General features: G+C 48.3%; 1 protein-coding gene across 1 annotated transcript in view; it reads left to right on the top strand.

Annotated features, from left to right (window-relative positions):
• The window catches only part of LOC138249653 (zinc finger protein 850-like), a 438,254-nt gene that overhangs the window by 344,163 nt on the left and 70,836 nt on the right, over nt 1-23,255 (top strand). The window contains exon 7 of the mRNA XM_069203611.1: nt 23,028-23,216. Within this exon, the coding sequence (XP_069059712.1) occupies nt 23,028-23,216 (189 nt within the window). The remainder of the gene's footprint in view (nt 1-23,027; nt 23,217-23,255) is intronic.

Here is a 23,255-nt window from a genome sequence, read left to right as displayed (position 1 = left end):
TTTGGACGATATAGCTGTCTTTAGCTCCAGCTGGGATGATCACCTGGTCCACCTATGGAAAGTTTTGGAGGCCCTGCAAAAGGCAGGCCTCACTATCAAGGCTTCAAAGTGCCAGATAGGGCAGGGTAAGGTGGTTTATCTGGGACACCTTGTTGGTGGGGAACAGATTGCACCACTTCAGGGGAAAATCCAAACTATTATTGATTGGGTTCCCCCTACCACTCAGACTCAGGTGAGAGCCTTCCTAGGCCTCACTGGGTATTACAGGAGGTTCATTAAGAACTATGGCTCCATTGCAGCCCCTCTTAATGACCTCACATCCAAGAAAATGCCTAAAAAGGTATTATGGACAGCAAGCTGTCAGAAAGCTTTTGAGGAGCTGAAGCAGGCCATGTGCTCTGCACCTGTCCTGAAAAGCCCTTGTTACTCTAAAAAATTCTATGTCCAAACTGATGCATCTGAATTAGGAGTAGGGGCAGTCCTATCACAACTTAATTCTGAGGGCCAGGATCAACCTGTTGCTTTTATTAGTAGAAGGTTGACCCCTAGAGAAAAGCGTTGGTCTGCCATTGAGAGGGAGGCCTTTGCTGTGGTCTGGGCTCTGAAGAAGTTGAGGCCATACCTGTTTGGCACTCACTTCATTGTTCAGACAGACCACAAACCTCTACTTTGGCTAAAATAAATGAAAGGTGAAAATCCTACATTGTTGAGGTGGTCCATATCCCTACAGGGAATGGACTATACAGTGGAACATAGACCTGGGAGTAGCCACTCCAATGCAGATGGACTCTCCAGATATTTCCACTTAGACAATGAAGACTCATCAGGTCATGGCTAGTCTTATTGTCCTTCGTTTGGGGGGGGGTTGTGTAGGAAAGTACCATCTTGCCTGGCATGTTACCCCCATTTTTCACTGTATATATGTTGTTTTAGTTGTATGTGTCACTGGGACCCTGGTAACCCAGGGCCCCAGTGCTCATAAGTGTGCCTGAATGTGTTACCTGTGTAGTGACTAACTGTCTCACTGAGGCTCTGCTAACCAGAACCTCAGTGGTTATGCTCTCTCATTTCTTTCCAAATTGTCACTAACAGGCTAGTGACCAATTTTACCAATTTACATTGGCTTACTGAAACACCCTTATAATTCCCTAGTATATGGTACTAAGGTACCCAGGGTATTGGGGTTCCAGGAGATCCCTATGGGCTGCAGCATTTCTTGTGCCACCCATAGGGAGCTCTGACAATTCTTACACAGGCCTGCCACTGCAGCCTGAGTGAAATAACGTCCACGTTATTTCACAGCCATTTTACACTGCACTTAAGTAACTTATAAGTCACCTATATGTCTAACCTTTACCTAGTAAAGGTTAGGTGCAAAGTTACTTAGTGTGAGGGCACCCTGGCACTAGCCAAGGTGCCCCCACATTGTTCAGAGCCAATTCCCTGAACTTTGTGAGTGCGGGGACACCATCACACGCGTGCACTACATATAGGTCACTACCTATATGTAGCTTCACAATGGTAACTCCGAATATGGCCATGTAACATGTCTATGATCATGGAATTGCCCCCTCTATGCCATCCTGGCATAGTTGGCACAATCCCATGGTCCCAGTGGTCTGTAGCACAGACCCTGGTACTGCCAAACTGCCCTTCCTGGGGTTTCACTGCAGCTGCTGCTGCTGCCAACCCCTCAGACAGGCATCTGCCCTCCTGGGGTCCAGCCAGGCCTGGCCCAGGATGGCAGAACAAAGAACTTCCTCTGAGAGAGGGTGTGACACCCTCTCCCTTTGGAAAATGGTGTGAAGGCAGGGGAGGAGTAGCCTCCCCCAGCCTCTGGAAATGCTTTCTTGGGCACAGATGTGCCCAATTCTGCATAAGCCAGTCTACACCGGTTCAGGGACCCCTTAGCCCCTGCTCTGGCGCGAAACTGGACAAAGGAAAGGGGAGTGACCACTCCCCTGACCTGCACCGCCCCTGGGCGGTGTCCAGAGCTCCTCCAGTGTGCTCCAGACCTCTGCCATCTTGGAAACAGAGGTGCTGCTGGCACACTGGACTGCTCTGAGTGGCCAGTGCCACCAGGTGACGTCAGAGACTCCTGCTGATAGGCTCCTTCAGGTGTTAGTAGCCTATCCTCTCTCCTAGGTAGCCAAACCCTCTTTTCTGGCTATTTAGGGTCTCTGTCTCTGGGGAAACTTTAGATAACGAATGCAAGAGCTCATCCGAGTTCCTCTGCATCTCTCTCTTCACCTTCTGATAAGGAACCGACTGCTGACCGCGCTGGAAGCCTGCAAACCTGCAACATAGTAGCAAAGACGACTACTGCAACTCTGTAACGCTGATCCTGCCGCCTTCTCGACTGTTTTCCTGCTTGTGCATGCTGTGGGGGTAGTCTGCCTCCTCTCTGCACCAGATGCTCCGAAGAAATCTCCCGTGGGTCGACGGAATCTTCCCCCTGCAACCGCAGGCACCAAAAAGCTGCATTACCGGTCCCTTGGGTCTCCTCTCAGCACGACGAGCGAAGTCCCTCGAATCCAGCGACTCTGTCCAAGTGACCCCCACAGTCCAGTGACTCTTCAGCCCAAGTTTGGTGGAGGTAAGTCCTTGCCTCACCTCGCTGGGCTGCATTGCTGGGAACCGCGACTTTGCAGCTACTCCGGCCCCTGTGCACTTCCGGCGGAAATCCTTTGTGCACAGCCAAGCCTGGGTCCACGGCACTCTAACCTGCATTGCACGACTTTCTAAGTTGGTCTCCGGCGACGTGGGACTCCTTTGTGCAACTTCGGCGAGCACCGTTTCACGCATCCTCGTAGTGCCTGTTTCTGGCACTTCTCCGGGTGCTACCTGCTTCAGTGAGGGCTCTTTGTCTTGCTCGACGTCCCCTCTCTCTTCAGGTCCAATTTGCGACCTCCTGGTCCCTCCTGGGCCCCAGCAGCGTCCAAAAACGCCAAACGCACGATTTGCGACTAGCAAGGCTTGTTGGCGTCCTTTCGGCGGGAAAACACTTCTGCACGACTCTCCAAGGCGAGAGGGATCCGTCCACCAAAGGGGAAGTCTCTAGCCCTTTTCGTTCCTGCAGAAACCTCAGCTTCTTCTGTCCAGTCGAAGCTTCTTTGCACCCGCAGCTGGCATTTCCTGGGCATCTGCCCATCTCCGACTTGCTTGTGACTTTTGGACTTGGTCCCCTTGTTCCACAGGTACCCTAGATTGGAAATCCACAGTTGTTGCATTGCTGGTTTGTGTCTTTCCTGCATTATTCCTCTAACACGACTACTTTGTCCTTAGGGGAACTTTAGTGCACTTTGCACTCACTTTTCAGGGTCTTGGGGAGGGTTATTTTTCTAACTCTCACTATTTTCTAATAGTCCCAGCGACCCTCTACAAGGTCACATAGGTTTGGGGTCCATTCGTGGTTCGCATTCCACTTTTGGAGTATATGGTTTGTGTTGCCCCTATCCCTATGTTTCCCCATTGCATCCAATTGTAACTATACATTGTTTGCACTGTTTTCTAAGACTATACTGCATATTTTTGCTATTGTGTATATATATCTTGTGTATATTTCCTATCCTCTCACTGAGGGTACACTCTAAGATACTTTGGCATATTGTCATAAAAATAAAGTACCTTTATTTTTAGTATAACTGTGTATTGTGTTTTCTTATGATATTGTGCATATGACACTAAGTGGTACTGTAGTAGCTTCACACGTCTCCTAGTTCAGCCTAAGCTGCTCTGCTAAGCTACCATTATCTATCAGCCTAAGCTGCTAGACACCCTATACACTAATAAGGGATAACTGGGCCTGGTGCAAGGTGCAAGTACCCCTTGGTACTCACTACAAGCCAGTCCAGCCTCCTACACCACGCTAGACTGCATTGCTGGGAACCGCGTGTTTTTCAGCTACTCCGGCTCCTGTGCACTCTTCCAGGATTTCCTTTGTGCACAGCCAAGCCTGGGTCCCCGGCACTCTAACCTGCTTTGCACAACCTCCTGAGTTGTCCTCCAGCGTCGTGGGACTCTCTTGTGCAACTTCGGGTGAGCTCCGGTTCACTCCACTTCGTAGTGCCTGTTCCGGCACTTCTCCGGGTGCTGCTTGCTTCTGAGTGGGCTCTTTGTCTTGCTGGACGCCCCCTCTGTCCCCTCACGCAACTGGCGACATCCTGGTCCCTCCTGGGCCACAGCAGCATCCAAAAACCCTAACCACGAACTTTGCAGCTAGCAAGGTTTGTTTGCGGTCTTTCTGCATGGAAACACCTCTGCACGACTCTTCACGACATGGGACATCCATCCTCCAAAGGGGAAGTTTCTAGCCCTTGTCGTTCTTGCAGAATCCACAGCTTCTACCAATCGGTGGCAGCTTCTTTGCACCCACAGCTGGCATTTCCTGGGCATCTGCCCACTCCCGACTTGATCGTGACTTTTGGACTTGGTCCCCTTGTTCCACAGGTACTCTCGTCAGGAAATCCATTGTTGTTGCATTGCTGGTGTTGGTGTTCCTTGCAGAATTGCCCTATCACGACTTCTGTGCTCTTTGGGGAACTTAGGTGCACTTTGCACCCACTTTTCAGGGTCTTGGGGTGGGCTATTTTTCTAACCCTCACTGTTTTCTTACAGTCCCAGCGACCCTCTACAAGGTCACATAGGTTTGGGGTCCATTCGTGGTTCGCATTCCACTTCTAGAGTATATGGTTTGTGTTGCCCCTATACCTATGTGCCCCCATTGCATCCTATTGTAACTACACATTGTTTGCACTGTTTTCTATTGCTATTACTGCATATTTTGGTATTGTGTACATATATCTTGTGTATATTTGCTATCCTCATACTGAGGGTACTCACTGAGATACTTTGGCATATTGTCATAAAAATAAAGTACCTTTATTTTTAGTATATCTGTGTATTGTGTTTTCTTATGATATTGTGCAAGTGACACTAGTGGTACTGTAGGAGCTTCACTCGTCTCCTAGTTCAGCCTAAGCTGATCTGCTAAGCTACCTTTTCTATCAGCCTAAGCTGCTAGACACCCCTCTACTCTAATAAGGGATACCTGGGCCTGGTGCAAGGTGTAAGTACCTCTTGGTACCCACTACAAGCCAGTCCAGCCTCCTACACTGGGCCAGCGGAAAAGTCACATCAACATTGAAGCCGGCTCATAATAGAGCCAACGGTAATGTTGATGTGCAGCAGCACCCGTCGCGCATTTCACTGCCCGAAATTCAGGCAGTGAAATGCGCGATAGGGCTGTGCCTGGGGGACCCTGCACTGCCCATGCCGAGTGCATGGGCAGTGCAGGGGCCCCCAGGGGCACCCCGAGTTCCCCTTACCACCAGCATTTCCATGGCGGTGTTTACCGCCATGGAAAGGCTGGCGGTTGGGGACTCATAATCCCCAGGGAAGCGATACCACCCGGCGGAGGCCTAGCGGTATAGTGGAGGGGCCGGCGGTATGGCCGTGGCTAATGCACCATGGTCATAATAACTGGCGGAACACCGCCAGCCTGTTGTCGGTATTACTGCCAGTGTTCCGCCGGCCGCCAGGGTCGTAATGAGGCCCATAGTGTTCAGGGAGGAACAAGGGATTGCGCTTCTGCCTCAATATACCTTTCTTGGGGGATGAGGTACAGTTCTTTTGTCTGATGGACTTTTAATATATGGCTGAAGTATAGTGCTTTTCTCTGGTGTACTTTTAAGCAGTTGCTCAAGAATGAGCTTTTGTATAATGTATCAGTGGCTGAAGTATTGTACTTTTGTCTGATGTACTTTTAATCAGTGGCTGAAGTACAGTTCTTTTGTCTGGTGTACTTTTAATCCATGGCTGAAGTATAGTGCTTTTGTCTGGTGTACTTTTAATCAGTGCCCAAAGTATTGTGCTTTTGTCTGATGTACTTTTAATCAGTGGTTGAAGTATAGTGCTTTTGTCTGACTTTTAATCAGTGACGGAGGTATAGTGCTTTTGTCTGATGTACTTTTAATCAGTGGTGGAGGTATAGTGCTTTTGACTGGTGTACTTTTAATCAGTGGCGGAGGTATAGTGCTTTTGTCTGATGTACTTTTAATCCATGGCTGAAGTATAGTGCTTTTGTCTGGTGTACTTTTGATCAGTGGCAGAGGTATAGTGCTTTTGACTGATGTACTTTTATTCAGTGGCGGAGGTATAGTGCTTTTGTCTGGTGTACTTTTATTTAGTGGCTGAAGTACAGTGCTTTTATCTGGTGTACCTTTAATCAGTGGCGGAGCTATAGTGCTTTTGTCTGGTGTACTTTTAAACAGTGGCTGAAGTACAGTGCTTTTGTCTGATGTCCTTTTAATCCATGTCTGAAGTATAGTGCTTTTGTCTGATGTACTTTTAATCCATGGCTGAAGTATAGTGCTTTTGTCTAGTGTACTTTTATTCAGTGGCTGAAGTATAGTGCTTTTATCTGGTGTACCTTTAATCAGTGGCGGAGCTATAGTGCTTTTGTCTGGTGTACTTTTAAACAGTGGCTGAAGTACAGTGCTTTTGTCTGATGTACTTTTAATCCATGTCTCAAGTATGATGCTTTTGTCTGATGTACTCTTAATCAGGGGCTGAAGTATAGTGCTTTTGTCTAGTGTACTTTTAATCAGTGGCTGAAGTATAGTGCTTTTATCTGGTGTACATTTAATCAGTGGTGGAGTTATAGTGCTTTTGTCTGGTGTACTTTTAATCAGTGGTGGAGGTATAGTGCTTTTGTCTGATGTACTTTGAATCCATGGCTGAAGTATAGTGCCTTTGTCTGGTGTACTTTAAGTCAGTGGCGGAGCTATAGTGCTTCTGTCTGGTGTACTTTTAATCAGTGGCGGAGGTATATTGCTTTTGTCTGATGTACTTTTAATCGGTGGCTGAAGTATAGTGCTTTTGTATAATGTATCAGTGGCTGAAGTATAGTGCTTTTGTCTGATGTACTTCTAATCAGTTGCTGAGGTACAGTGCTTTTGTCTGATTTTTAATCAGTGGCTGAAGTACAGTTCTTTTGTCTGGTGTACTTTTAACCCATGGCTGAAGTATAGTGCTTTTGTCTGGTGTACTTTTAATCCATGGCTGAAGTATAGTGCTTTTGTCTGGTGTACTTTTAATCAGTGGCGGAGGTATTGTGCTTTTGTCTCTTGTACCTTTAATCAGTGGCTGAAGTATAGTGCTTTTGTCTGGTGTACTTTTAATCAGTGGCAGAGGTATAGTGCTTTTGTCTGTGGCTTTTAAGCGGTGGCTGAAGTAAATAGTGCTTTTATTGGGGTACCCTTCCTCAGGGATCTAGGTATTGTGCTTTTGTTTGATGTATCTTTGGGAGGTCATGGTATAGTAGTTTCCTCGATGTACCTTTCAGCGGGGGTGAGGTATAGTTCCTTTGTCTGATGTACCTTTCTTCGGAGACTGAGGTGTAGTGCTTTTGCCTCATGTATCTTTAAAAGGATTCCCAGGTACATTGCCTGTGTCTGACATACCATCCACCGAGGAACTTCTGTCTTTTACACCTTTTCATTGGGGACTGAGGTGCAGCTACTTTTTCTGATGTTTCATGCAGGTTCAGAATGTATTATTTCTGTCTGATGTACCTTTTATCAGGGACTCAGGTATAGTTTTTTGTGTGGGTTGAGGGCCTGAGGTGTAGTACTTATGTCTCAAGTATAATTTTTGGGGTGTCAGAGCGTAGTACTTCTTTCTGATGTCCCTTTCACCCAAGGCTGGGAAATACCGCTTTTGTCTGATATGATTGGCAGGGACTGAGGTGCAGTGATGTTGTCTGCTGTACTCAGGCCCCACCTGCACAGTGTTGTCATCCCAGATGTTGCAGTGATGTCATCACTAGACATTGAACATGTCATCGGTCATTCAATGTTTGAGGTAATTAGCAGTGAATGGTGGGGGCGTTACTAGAAGTATAGAACTAGAACTGGTGAATTTCAGTGTTTTCTTTTAGCTTAGAACGTTACGTTGTCACTGCAACTATAATGTTGCTTTAACCTTTATTTTTTTGTGGATTTGTAAGTTTTTTTTTAAATATAAAGTAAGATTTATTTAGAATTCTTCACTCTAACATGACTTTAACCATTGTTTTTTTTCCAGTGAATTTCTAGTTTTTTTTTAATGTGAGGTAATATTTTATTACCATACGTAAAGCCAAACTCCCGCCATGCCAGGGCAGTGGAGTGGGGTTGGCCTCAGGGCATGGCTGAAGACACGCAACCCCGTGCTGCACATGGCCAAAGGCCTACGGCCAAGCCCTGCATGCAGCCCCTTGCAAACAGCCATCCCTGCACCATGCACGGCCTGCTGGCATGCACAGTGTGTGGTTGGTCTTGAAAGGCCCTGGCTGCACTCAAGGAGGCTTCCTGACTTTGTCAAAGAGTCACAACACCAACATATAGTGCTTCTATCAGATGGTCCCGGCATCAGGATCTAAGAGACAGTCTTTCTATCTGATGATCCCGGCATCAGGATTCAAGATACAGTCCTTCTATCAGATGATCCCGGCATCAGGATCTAAGACACAGTCTTTCTATCTGATGATCCCGGCATCAGGTTCTAAGATAAGATACAGTCTTTCTATCTGATTATCCCGGCATCAGGATCTAAGATACAGTCCTTCTATCAGATGATCTTGGCATCAGGTTCTAAGACACAGTCCTTCTATCAGATGGTCCCGGCATCAGGATCTAAGATACAGTCCTTCTATCAGATGATCCTGGCATCAGGATCTAAGATACAGTCCTTCTGTCAGATGATCCCGGCATCAGGATCTAAGATACAGTCTTTCTATCTGATGATCCCGGCATCAGGATCTAAGATACAGTCCTTCTATCAGATAATCCCGGCATCAGGATCTAAGATACAGTCCTTCTGTCAGATGGTCCCGGCATCAGGATCTAAGAGACATTCCTTCTGTCAGATGATCCCGGCATCAGGATCTAAGATACAGTCTTTCTATCTGATGATCCAGGCATCAGGATCTAAGATACAGTCTTTCTATCTGATGGTCCCGGCATCAGGATCTAAGATACAGTCCTTCTATCAGATAATCCCGGCATCAGGATCTAAGATACAGTCCTTCTATCAGATGATCCCGGCACCAGGATCTAAGATACAGTCCTTCTATCAGATGGTCCCGGCATCAAGATCTAAGATACAGTCTTTCTATCAGATGGTCCCGGCATCAGGATCTAAGACACAGTCCTTCTATCAGATGGTCCAGGCATCAGGATCTAAGATACAGTCCTTCTATCAGATGATCCCGGCATCAGGTTCTAAGATACAGTCCTTCTATCAGATGGTCCCGGCATCAGGATCTAAGATACAGTCTTTTTATCAGATGATCCCGACATCAGGCTCTATGCTACAGTCCTTCTATCTGATGATCCCGGCATCAGGATCTAAGATACAGTCCTTCTATCAGATGGTCCCGGCATCAGGATCTAAGATACAGTCCTTCTATCAGATGGTCCCGGCATCAGGATCTAAGATACAGTCTTTCTATCAGATGGTCCCGGCATCAGGATCTAAGACACAGTCCTTCTATCAGATGGTCCAGGCATCAGGATCTAAGATACAGTCCTTCTATCAGATGATCCCGGCATCAGGTTCTAAGATACAGTCCTTCTATCAGATGGTCCCGGCATCAGGATCTAAGATACAGTCTTTTTATCAGATGATCCCGACATCAGGCTCTATGCTACAGTCCTTCTATCTGATGATCCCGGCATCAGGATCTAAGATACAGTCCTTCTATCAGATGGTCCCGGCATCAGGATCTAAGATACAGTCCTTCTATCAGATGGTCCCGGCATCAGGATCTAAGATACAGTCTTTCTATCAGATGGTCCCGGCATCAGGATCTAAGACACAGTCCTTCTATCAGATGGTCCGGGCATCAGGATCTAAGATACAGTCCTTCTATCAGATGATCCCGGCATCAGGTTCTAAGATACAGTCCTTCTATCTGATGATCCCGGCATCAGGATCTAAGATACAGTCCTTCTATCAGATGGTCCAGGCATCAGGTTCTAAGATACAGTCCTTCTATCAGATGGTCCCGGCATCAGGTTCTAAGATACAGTCCTTCTATCAGATGGTCCCGGCATCAGGATCTAAGATACAGTCCTTCTATCAGATGATCCCAGCATCAGGTTCTAAGATACAGTCCTTCTATCTGATGATCCCGGCATCAGGTTCTAAGATACAGTCCTTCTATCAGATGGTCCCGGCATCAGGATCTAAGATACAGTCCTTCTATCAGATGGTCCAGGCATCAGGATCTAAGATACAGTCCTTCTATCAGATGATCCCAGCATCAGGTTCTAAGATACAGTCCTTCTATCAGATGAACGTGGTATAGGTTCTAAGATACAGTCCTTCTATCAGATGAACGTGGTATAGGTTCTAGGATACAGTGCTTCTTTAAGGTGATCCTGTGATTGCATTTAAGATACATTGCTTCTGTCCGATGAGCCTATTATTGATGGCTGAAGCATACTGTTTCTGTTTGATGAGCCTGCCTTTGGGTCTGAGATACTGTGCTTCTATATGATTAACTTATCATAGGTTCTAGGATACACTGCTTCTATAAGTCAATCCTGCTGTTGTGCCTAAGATGCACTGATTCTATAAAGTGATCTCGGCATCAGGTCTAAGATACAGTTCTCCTATCAGAATACCTCAGTCTCAGATTGTAAATGCAGTTCTCCTGTCAGATCAGCCTGTGATCAAGTCTAAGGTACATTGCTTCTATTCAATGAACCTGTCATAGGTTCTAGGATAAACTGCTTCTATAAGTCGATCTTGCTGTTGTGCCTAAGATACACTGCTTCTATAAGGTGATCCCGGCATTGGGTCAAAGATACAGTTCTCCTATCAGATGGCCCCAGCATCGGGTTAAAGGATACCGTTCTCCTATCAGATCAGCCTGTGATCGAGTCTAAGGTACTTTACTTCTATCCAACCAACCTGTCATAGGTTGTAGGATACACTGCTTCTATAAGGTAAACCTGTGGTCATGTCGAACACACAGTTCTTCTATGAGATCACTCTGGCATCGGATCTAATATACATTGCTTCTGTCAGATGACCCCGGCATCGGGTCTAAAAGAGAGTTCTCCTTTCAGATCAGCCGGGTCAAAGGTACATTTCTTCTATCCGATATGCATGTTATAGGCGCTAAGACACAGTTCACTTATCCGATGATCTCAACATCAGTTCCAAGTTACAGTGCTTCTAGCTGATGTTGCTGTTACCTGGGGCTGCAGTATTGAGCTTCCATCCAATCCTGTTAATACCACCAGGGGGGAGTTACAATAATTGAACTTGTTTGGTGAACAGTCATTGGTGACCAGTTCTGGGACTGGCGAGTTTGGGACTTAAGGTACAGTAGACCTTGAATTACATCATCATGAAGAACAATCGGGGAGTGTTTCAGCCCTGGGGGGTGGTCATGAGCACCTTTTCTGCCAGTGAGGCACCCTGCACATGGACATTGCATGAGGGGTCACCCTAATGGCCCTATGCCAGTGATGTGATTAAGTCCCAGTAAGGTGAAAGCACCCAGCCACGCAGTGATCTTTCCCCAGTACCAGACATTGGGTTCCAGTCTTATCTGGCTATTAAGTCCTGGGGAAGAGACAGAGAGCACAGAGAGCAGAGGCGTTTTCAGGAACTAAGAGCCTTTTGTATTCCATTCATCTTTCCATCTAGGTGTTAGGGTCCTAAGCCTGGATTGCACCATAGGACTGAGCCTGTCTTTTCTTCTGGGTATCTGCTGCAGACCTCCTGGACCAGAAGGTCAAATAAGCACCAATCAGGTGCAGATTTTACTATCCTCTGGGTTGTGTTGCGGGCCCAGCTTGATCAAGCAGGTCCTTCTCCAGGCTTCTCTTCAACCCTTGCACTTTAGAACCCACTCTCCATGATGTGCACATGGGTGAAAGAGAGGAGGTGGATACGCACTCAGCAAGTGGAGAACGTATACCGGAGGACAAGTTCCTCCTAGTATTCAGGGACATTGCTACCACCCTCTCCCCTGTAACGAGCAGCGCAGGAAGAAGTGAATGCCCTTAGAGATGCCTGATCACACGGCTTCCAGCCAGGAGCTAAACCGCGGTACCTTGGACCCACTGAAACTAGATTGTAACTGTGCTGCCTTCCCAGCTGATTCAGGTCTGAAAGGAGCAGGAGGTAGCACAGGTCACCCTGATGCCACCACAGGCTCGGGGTTCTCAGGAGAGAACTCCTTGGTGTCTGTCTGTCTCTCTGTGAGATATTGGGTGTGGGAAGTCCGGCTTCCCTGATGGTATGTGATCTACCTGCTGCCGCGACATCCTGTGCCATACCATCCATGCAGGTCCTATCAGAGAAACGGTGGGGGATGTCGAGGGCAGTGGAAAGCTACTTTCTATCCTTCCTAAGTAATTACGAAGCAGGAGTGAGTATCGATCAGTGTAACCCCCACCTTGAGTATCAAAGTATTGTGCTGCCAAAGCCCTACATCAGTAACTGTATAAAAAAAGGTACCCCATGTTATGATTGCACCTACGATACACTTGTATTCCCAATTACTAAAAAATTCATCCAGAAAAAGTCTGTAGATTGGTTACGGGCATCTTCACAAAAAAACATAAAACTGATGGATAAAAGTTGGCTAATTCTTAAGGATGTCAGTTTGTGCTAACTACATCTTAAAATCAAGACCGTAAAGAGAATATGGTGGTCATTCCAACCCTGGCGGTCCATGACCGCCGGGTTGGAGGACCGCGGGAGCACCGCCGACAGGCCGGCGGTGCTCCAATGGGCATTCCGACCGCGGCGGTAAAGCCGCGGTCGGACCGGCAACACTGGCGGTCACCCGCCAGTGTACCGCCGCCCATTGGAATCCTCCAAGGCGGCGCAGCTAGCTGCGCCGCCGAGGGGATTCCGACCCCCCCTACCGCCATCCAGTTCCCGGCGGTCCGCCCGCCGGGAACCGGATGGCGGTAGGGGGGGTCGCGGGGCCCCTGGGGGCCCCTGCAGTGCCCATGCCACTGGCATGGGCACTGCAGGGGCCCCCGTAAGAGGGCCCCTAAATGTATTTCACTGTCTGCTGCGCAGACAGTGAAATACGCGACGGGTGCAACTGCACCCGTCGCACAGCTTTCACTCTGCCGGCTCGATTCCGAGCCGGCTTCATCGTGGAAGCCTCTTTCCCGCTGGGCTGGCGGGCGGCCTGAAGGCGGCCGCCCGCCAGCCCAGCGGGAATGTCAGAATTACCGCCGCGGTCTTTTGACCGCGGAACGGTAACCTGACGGCGGGACTTTGGCGGGGGGCCTCCGCCGCCCGCCATGGTCAGAATGAGGGCCTATATCTCTTTCTTCCAGTGGAATCATCCAACATGAGGAGAAGGTAAAGTCTCAGGGTGTAATCTTTGACCCAGCAATGTGTGTGCACCACCAGCCTCCAACGTTCAGTTCCACACACCCTCTGCAAGAAGATAGAGATTCAGCTGCTTGAAATAGGCTTCAGGCTCACTATTGCAAGTCAATAATGCTGGAGACGGTTAACGGTAGCATCAGAAAATCACTAGTTGTTCTAAGCATTGCGGTGAGCTCTGCGACAAACATACATAAACCTTTCTCCAGCTGTTAGGAGATTCTGCTGTTCCCTAGGACAGGGGGGGTGAAATGTAAGGCTCCAGCAATTACTCATAAAAGTAATTTTGACAGCTCACCTGAACACCTAAAGAGAAGCTCTGTCTCCACCAAGCTGGATTGCCATCTACATCACATGAAAAGCATTTTGCAGAAGGAGAGCCCTCTTTTCCATTTCAAGTGACTTCATTGTAATCTGCAGAGGAACATGAGGCCGGGGGACTCACAGGTCCCGTCTTTAAAGAGCCCTAAAATACTACTTGTCATCGATGAGCTTGCTAGCTTCTAGACCCCTCCTTCTTCCACCCATACTCTCTCGATGAGGTGCACATGGCAGTCTCTTGGTGACTGACTTCCCATAATGCCCATGCTCCCATTCCATGGTGATTCCATAGGTCTCCCATTTCACCAAGAAATGTTCCTGTCTTCTGGACAGTCCATCAACCAGCAGAAGGCTGTTGCTGGGGTTTCGTCTCTCTTACCAGGATTGTCAAATGATGAAATGATGGGTGAGAAGCACATCTCTTTCTTTAGATCAGAGCTTCAGCTGTGCTGTGTCAAGTGAAAGTGAATACAAAGTGCCCCTGTCTGCTCCTTTGAAGACGTTGATCGGATCTAGACATGCACCATTCGAGGTGTACGTTGCCTGGAGCAGAGGAAGGAGCAGTGTAGAGACGTGCATCGGAACAAAGGGCAGACAGCTACTAGGAAGGTCTGGAGCTAACTCAGGGGCAACCACGACTTGGGGTGGATTACATTCAACGAGCCTCCAGTCTGAAGTACTCTAACCCATCATGTGCACACCGCACACTCCATAGAAACCTCTCACACCTGCAGGAAGTGAAGGATCCCACTTTTGTAACAACAAGGTCAACACTGAGACCACCAACAAGGGGAAAAAGACTGCACACACCCCAAACAGCACCACAGTCCTGCCCCTGAAGCATACAACATCTCAGCCTGGAATGGTGATAGTGGAGCCACCAGCACCCTCATTCATGCATAGAGCCAAGGCGCACCCTGGAGCAAGGAGACCTGGAAAGGGACAGGACCACAGTCAGCAGCATGGCTTCAGAGTGGAGCCTGGCACATGGCCTGTCATGGAGGTGGTAAACACCCATATAAGAGAAGCACGACATGTGGTGGGTCGTATATCATTATCCTGCTGATGAGCAACATAAAAATCATGTAAGAGGCTTGTGGCAAAAAGACCTCTGCAAAGAAAAATACATAGCAGTGTTCCAGAAGCAATTACATCTGACATGCCCTGACTGTGAAAGTAAAGTTTAGCTCTTTCTCCTCAACTTATGGTGCCAAAGGCGAGCACCTTTATTCTTGGTATGGCCCCCATTCTCAGGGGATGAGCCCCAGCTACATACTCATTCCCAGCATCTCCGCTGGCACTGATCATTCCACCTAAAGTCCCTATCCCAGATCTGACCCTAGTTTGTTGAGCAGGACATGACACCCAGACATGTACCTGACCAATAACTAACTCTTAGCCATGCGAAGACCTTCGAGGATGAGAGACCTTTTCTTGGGGTTCTGAATCAGTCAGGCATTTTGCATCATGAATCTTATCTGGATTACATGCTGTGCCTTATTCCGCCATCTAGTGTTTGGGTCCGAAAAACTTCTTGAGCCCTCTTTTTCTTGTCTGTTTTTTAGGTCGAGCGCGCAATTGATTTGACCTGTTGTAAGTATTGTGGGCTTTTAACCACGCCCACCACACACCCATCACTTTCACTTGTTCGTAGGCTTGCCTTTCAGAAATCCTTTGTTATGATTGGTAAATGCTTTACGTTTGTCCCTCCTTGGGGCGGTTTTGTTACCACCTTTGTCACTAACCCTGTTACATGGATAATTTCACTTTTCCCTATACTTTTGACTGTGAGCAAACTTCTTTTTCTTTTTGTGTCTCTCCTTCTTGCTCAGGCGCAGGGTGGCCGTTGCACCTTGGATCGGCTCAAATATGGCAACTGTTTTACTTTTCATTTCAAATTATGTAGCAAGAAAAGTCCTGTTAGGAATTTACAACACCAAAAGCTCTAACTCGAGAAAACGCAGGACCCATTGTATTGCAAATGCTTGTTTTTTGTTTTTTTTGCTTGGCATTGGTATGCCATATGGTGGCGCCTGTTACCCTGTGACGTGAGATCTGCATCCTGGAAGCCCTTATGCAGCTAAAGCTCTATAGACGTGACACCGAAAAGGAGTTGAAAATATTCAGAAGATCACTAAGCAGACCTATTGGAAAAGCAGTGAAGAGAGAACATCTAGAGAAACACTAGAAGAACACATAAAACATTGGTGTACTATGTGAGCAACCATCCGCACGGTCAGAGAATGCATTTAGAAGGGCCCAGAATCATCAAGAGAGATGAAAAATACACCCTTTAGGTTGTGCCCCAAGCGCCACCATAAATTCGGCCAGATAGGTAACCACCAATTTACCTTTCTACCAAGGGACCACAGCGCCAGGGGCTGCGATGTGTGTTCACAGTTCCAGCCAAAAATGCTCAGAACCAGGGGAAAACAGAGGTGGGCACACTACACCATTATGCAGGTACAGAAGAAGGCAAGTCCTCCCCTGAGGGAGCTCAGATTGTCCACCGATGATGTGGGAAATGTCAAAGACACAGAAGGGACACAGAGGGAGGCATCTGAGTCCAAATATGACGCAGTTCATGTCAAACCACAACAACTGCCAAAACACAAAATGGAGAAACGCACCTCAGACTCGAAGCCTCACAAAATTGCCTCAGCACCACATTGACCGAAAGAAAGCAGGACAAAGAGTCCCAACACTAGGACTGGTGGATGACGTGTCTCAAACAAATCCTCGCTGTCAAAAGGCGATCGAGGGAAGATAAAGGAGGCAAGGCAAAACACCCTGACCCTGAAGAAAAGAAGTATTTCCACTCATCCCTCAAAGTGTTTAAAATCCCTTTAGAGCCACCGGGGGAGAGTGTAGGAAGGTGCATAGTTACCCCCACTTTTTGCCTGATGTCAGTGTGTTTAGACTGTAGTTCACTGGGATCCTGCTAACCAAGACCCCACTGTCTGTGCTTTCTTCTCTAAATGTGGTTGTTGGTACATGTTTGACACCCACAATTGGTTAGGCCAGGTAGATGACATCCCTGACCCCCTCTGATAGGTGGATCCCCCCAGAGATTGCCCAACCTACTTTTAGGATTACTTAAAGGCTCCCCCATGGGTGGGTCCTCAGATTCGTAACAAGACTCTACAAGGAACTCTCTGCGGGACATCTTCTGCTCCTGGCCTCTTGAACCGCTGCTGGTCTGCTTTGGAACTGAAACACATCTGCTCCTGGTGGGAAGGCTCCCATTGCAACATTGTTTCTCTGGATCCTGCAAGAACTCTTTAACATCCAAAGCTGTGCATCCTCAAGTTTCACAAGGACTCCGTTTGCACCTGGAAGCCCATGAAGGAATCTCGCTTGGAGTGAAGGAGTCACTCCTCTGCATCTGCAGGCACCTCAACACAACATCGACCGGCTGGTGGAGTCTGCTGTCCCACGGACACTGATTGACTCTGCAACACAGTTGGTGAGTCTGTGGCCTCCTCTTGGTCCTGCTTGTCTTCTGACCAACTTAGGAGACTGTGTACCCCTGCCACTGGACTGGAACCCCTGTGCACCATGACTGTTGCACTTGCCAAGGCTTGCTGACTCTTCCTCCAGGAGATCTTCAGACTCCAAGAAGCCCCTGCACTTTGCCACTCGAAGATCAGCGCCTGTTCTGCAACTTCTGCGACGTGGGACTTCTGTTTTGTTGTGCTGCTAAGGCCTTCTTATGACTCCCTGTGTCCATCGCCTATGGGTCACTCTTGGGAGATCCAAAGACTTCTCTGGCTTCTCTGCATGCTGAGGGCAAGCCCAGACTCCCCCTCACTGGTAGAGTCCCCTGACCCTTGCTGGTCCACAGAAACCTGCAAATACTTCTTCAGCTCCTGCTTGCATTTGCCAGACCTGGCTGGTCACTGACCCTCCTGCAATCCAGCGACCGTTGCGGGACAGCTCGTAGGTGACTCCTGGGATCTTCTGCAGCTCCTGGACCCTGCAGCTGGACTTCTTCTATCACCGACCTGCAGGAACTTCACCTGTAGGAGGGTGGGCATTGCCACGTGGGCACCTCCGAGGGTGCTGGACTTTGTCCCCTTCCTTTTCAGGTCATCTACGTCTGGAATCGGTCCCTAGGTTCCACCGGCCTGGTCCACAGGTCACAACAGCAGCTGGACATCTGAGGCTTCCACTGACTGCAGCAAGGGTCCTTTCACTCCTAAGTTTCTGGGTCCTCTGGTGCAGGTACTCCTGTCTTTAGGATATCTCCAAAGGGAAATATACCAAGGCTAGTCTAGTAGCAGTGCTGTAATAAAGATTCCTTTATTTTTGCAACACTTGTGTGGTTCTTTCTTATGTGTGAGTTACTGTTGACTGTTGTGGTATTGCAAGTGCTTCACATACCTCCTGGATAAGTTTTAGCTGCTCGCCTCAGCTACCCCTAGAGAGCTTTTACTACCTGGGCACCTATTCACTATCACTAAGGGTTGCCTGGAGTCAGTATAGGGTGCCACACCATAGGTGTACCAGATAAACTGAGCCAGCCTCCTACAGAGAGGAATCGAGAGCAGGAAGATCAAGGAGAGCTTGAACCACTGTCATCACCGAGCTCCATAAAGAGGAATAAGGGATGTTCTGCACAGAAGAGGACATACATGGCAGGGGATGTTACAGGTCATTAACAATATCAGTGAACAGTGGCAGGACCTTGACGGCAATTAACTGATAGAGGGAATCGACTTGTATGTGTTGAGGCCATCCACACTGGATGATATTGTGATGTATATCTCACCGACGGTGACAAACCCATTGCGATTTCCAACTCAGATACAAAGATGGATCTGCGTCGCACAATGTTGGCTCAGGCGCTGACAAGGCCTACACAGCCTAAATCGGAAATTAAGCTCTATGTCCCTGAAGGGGCCACTGAGGAACAAGAATGGAAGATATCTGAGGATCCTTATGGCTACTGCGACACTTTCTTTTTTGCATGGTTGCCCCCACTTATTGCCTGTTGTCAGTGTTCACTGGGATCCTGCTAACCAGGACCCCAGTGACTGTGCTCTCTCCCTCTAACTTTGGTTGCCTAGGACTTTGCACACCCCACAATTGGAATACTGGTGCCCCCACAAAAGTCCCTAGTATATGGTTCTTAGGTACCAAGGGCATTGGGGCACCAGCATATATTGTGCCACCCATGGGAGCCCATGCAAACTGTGTCTGCAGGCCTGCCATTGCAGCCTGCGTGAAAAGGTGCATGCACCAGGTCACTGTAAGTCACCCTTATGCTAGGCCCTCCTAGCCCAGAGAGCAGGGTGCATGTACCTGTGTGTGAGGGCGCCCCTGCATGAGCAGAGGTGACCCTACGAACTCCAGCTCCATTACACTGGACTTCGTAAGTGCGGGGAAGCCATTTTACCAGTGTACTGGACACAGGTCACCACCTCTGTCCAGCCATTTAATGGTAACTCCGAACCTGGGCATGTTTGATATCACACATGTCTGAATCATACCCCAATACTGTTCCCAGTATTGGTTGTATGATTCCATGCACTCTGGGAGCTCCTGAGAGGACACCCAGCACGGCTCCTACTAGACGTCTAGGGTTTTCCAGGCAGCCTGTGCTGCTGCCACTCCTCAGAGAGATTTCTGCCCTCCTTCTGCTTGACCAGTTCAGGCAGAGGAAGGCAGAACAAAGGATTTCCTGTGGGAGAGGAAATCCCTTGGAAGTAGGTGTTACATGGCTTGGGAGGGGTAGCCTCCTTGCATAAACTGGTTTGCACCAGTGCAGGGACTCCTGATTCCTGCCCTGGCACGAAACTGGACAATGGAAAGGGTAGTGACCACTCCCCTGTTGATCACCACCCTGGGGATGGTACCCAGAGCTGCTCCAGGTGGCCACTTGATTCTGCCATCTTGAATCCAAGGTGGGCAGAGGCCCCTGGTAGCATCTGAGTGGCCAGTTTAGGTAGGTGACATCACAGCCCCCTCCTGATAGGTGGTCACTGTGGTAGGTGACCAATCCCCCTTCCTGGGCTACTTAGAGTCACCCTCTTAGGCGGGTCCTCAGATTCCACGAGCAAGATTCCAACATTACTCCTCTGCATCGTTTACTTCATCTTCTGGCCACAGGGACTGCAACTGTACCCTCCAGGAACCGACAATCTGCAACTTCAGCAACGACTCTGCTCTGCAACATTGTTTCTCAGGCTCCCTCCAGCAATTGCAACATTTCCCCAGCTATGCATCCTCTGAGGGTGACAAGTCTTCAACCTGCACAACAAGTAAGAAGGAATCACCCTTGGAGTAAAGGAGTCACTCCCCTGCATCCGCAGGCACCAACTGCAATGACGACCAGCTGCATGGATCTTCTCTCCTCTGGAGCTGCGTGGATCATGCATCACAGGTGGTGGTCTGGAGTGGTCCCCTCTACCAGCTGCCCAACTTGGGAGACGGTAAGCCCTTGCCTCTCCTTGCAGGACAGAACCCCTGTGCACCTTGACTCTTGCATCTACCGAGGCATGTTTGTTCCTCCTCCAAGGGATCTTCAGAGTCTGTGTAGCCCTGGCCTCTACCACTTCTTCCTGCAATGCACAGTCTCCTGCCTGCTGCACCAGCGACAATGGTCACCTCTTCAGGTGTGCTAAGTGGGCCTCACTGTGACTCCTGTGCCTGCTGCCTGTGGGGCACGTGTGGGGGCTGCCTCCACTTCTTGTGACTCTCCCAGCTGCTGAGTGTCACCCTGACTCCCCTCCTGGGGTGTAGTCCCCTGGTCCGTGCTGGTGCTCATCAGCCTTGCAAAACCTTCTTCTCCGACCCTTGAATTTGCCTAGGCTTGATGGTGGTTTTCCAGCACCACTGACCGACTGCATCATAACCACCGACATGGTACATCACTTGCATCACTCCTGGAACTCCTTTTCTGCTCCTGTGCTGCACTGCTGACCTTCTGCGTCCACCGTCGATCTGGTCCTGCATCCACAAAAGGATTGGATAGTGGCTACTACCACAACCGGACACTCCATCATGAAGTGGACTTGGTCCTCTTCCTTTGCAGGTCCTCTTCTGTCAAGATCCACCTCTGGGTTCTTCCGTCTTATCTGGGTCTTCACAATCCTCTTCCAAAGTCCTCCTGTTGGTTGTGGGGAAAACCAGGTACTAAACTCTGCTCTCCTGATCGCTGGGGGGTCACCCTGGTACTCACCTCTTAGGGTTCATAGTTTCTCCAGCTCCCTTCTCCTGATTCCACTTCCTTGGATCGGGGACTCCCTTTCAAATTCCACTTTTTTAGTATATGGTTTAGCCCTCCCCTAGGGCCCTCACTATTTGCTGTTGCTTTCACCAATGTCTAATGCTTTCTGTGGTATTTACTGATTAATAATGTGTATAATAGTGTGTTTATTTACCTCCAGTTGGGGTATTGCCTATACAGTATTTTAGTATTTGTGTTACTATAATAAAGTACTTTTATTTTTGTAACACTGAGTGGTTCTTTCATGTGTATAAGTGCTGTGTGACTAGTGGTATTGCATAAGCTTTGCCTGTCTCCTAGATGTCTTGGCTGCTCATCCACAGCTACCCCTAGAGATATCTGGACCTAGTATAAGGTGTTAACACAATAGGTGCTCACCACACACAAATCCAGCTTCCTACAGCAGTGAAACTGCACACACAGGCTCTGCAGTGGCAGGTTTGAGACATGTTTACAGGGCTACTTAATTGGGTGGCACAATCAGTGCTGCAGGCCCACTAGCAGCATTTAATTTACAGGCCCTGGGTATATTGAATACCACTTTACAAGGGACTTACAACTAAATGAAAGATGCCAATTGTGGATACACCAATGTTACCATGTTTAGGGGAGAAGTGCATGCACTTCAGCACTGGTTAGCAGTGGTAAAGTGCTCAGCGTCCCAAGGCCAACAAAAAGATACTGCAAAAAACTGGAGCTAAGACAAAAAGTCTGGGGTCAGACCACCCTAAGAATGCCAGGTCTAACAAACTGTTTGCTCAACAAGCTGTCATCCTTTTTGCCAAAGTAGGTGACACCTTTTCAAGTCGGGAAGACAGTCACGCTGCGTAATCCCAACCCCCGACCACTGTCCCACCAAGGAAGAGGAGAGAGTATACCATCTGGGCCCAAAAAGAACACTGTCTTTTTATATCGATCACACCAAAGATTTCCAGGTGGATGAGTAACTCTTTGTTGGTTTTATGGTTGTGAAGAAAGGCAAAGCAGTTCACAAAAGGACCATCTCCAGATGGATTATCTTTTGTAATGAAACCTACTACACAGTGGCTAAAGAGCAGCCACCTGAAGGTTTAAGAGCTCATTATACCAAAGCTAAAGCTGCGACTACTGCATCGACGAGAGGGGTCCCAGGTCTGGGAATGTGGCAGGCAGCCATGTGGGCATCACTGCACACGTTTGCCAAACACTACTGCCTAGATAGTCAGGGCTGCGTGATGGGCATTTCTGCCCTTCGCTGTCCTCTAGGACTTCTTAGCACAGTCTGCTGACCCACCTCCGGGGAGAGATTGCTTTGGTATCCTCGGAGTTAAGGATTCTGCGGCTAGAAGTCCCTATCAGGTGAACAAGTCACCTACCTTCTTTAACGCCTTTTCTGGTAGAGACACAATTTAGCCACAGGTTCCTTCCGTCCTGTCCTCCCCGTTCTGCGAACTGATTGTCATTTGCAATCAAAGAGATCCTTCAGAACTTCACTTTGGCACAATAGTCATTTCTCCTCAGCTTGGCTCCATGCTTCTGGCACAGAACAACAATCAAGAACTGCTGCCTGTCCGCTGGGGGGGTGCCTATTTAGGCACTGCGCATGTCACTTCAGGCGTCTGCACCACCGCCACGATGAGCCGAATGATGTGCAAGGAGATTGCTGAAACGCCAGGGGAATATTCTAAGGTAAGAAATCTGTGACTACATAGTCTCTACCACATAAGACTTTAGTAAAGGTAAGTAACTTGCTCTTCCCAAAGTTCTGGATCACGTAACAAATGCCTTGATGTCCTCAGTTAATTAGTTGTCAGTTCTAGCGGAAGGTAAAGCTCAGCTGCAGTAACAGGTTTTGCCTTGCTACGTTGGGAAGTCCCCTCGTGGGTTGCAGTGATGTCTGTTGTTTGCCTCTAGGTAAGTTATACAAAGGCTTTTTCCAGAAGCACAGATTAAGTGCTGCAAAAAGCCCTGATTGGCTGGGCTGCCTCTTAATGGCCGTAGGACAGTAGTTGTGGCGTGTTCTGATTTTATGTTTTCAAGCTTGATGTACATTATATGAAAGCTGTTTGTACTGTTTTTTAATCAGGGCTGGATTCTTGCAAGCCCAACACTGTCATGGTGCCAGGAGAAGGAGAAATCTCACGGCCCATCGTTAAGCTCGAGCCCGAGGAAACCCCAGTCTTTGAAGCGCATAATAATCCACTTAAAATTGGTTGTGAAGACTTTAGGAAGAGATGGTGGGGCAACGAGCAGGATGAGAGGCTGGATTCTTCAGGTGTGTAAGGAACTTTCTCTTTAATCTCTCGACTAGTGA

This window comes from Pleurodeles waltl, chromosome 8, assembly GCF_031143425.1.
Source record: "Pleurodeles waltl isolate 20211129_DDA chromosome 8, aPleWal1.hap1.20221129, whole genome shotgun sequence".
Classification (NCBI taxonomy): Eukaryota; Metazoa; Chordata; class Amphibia; order Caudata; family Salamandridae; genus Pleurodeles; species Pleurodeles waltl.
Note: the sequence above shows the minus strand (reverse complement) of the source record. Positions and strands in the feature narration are given on the sequence as shown.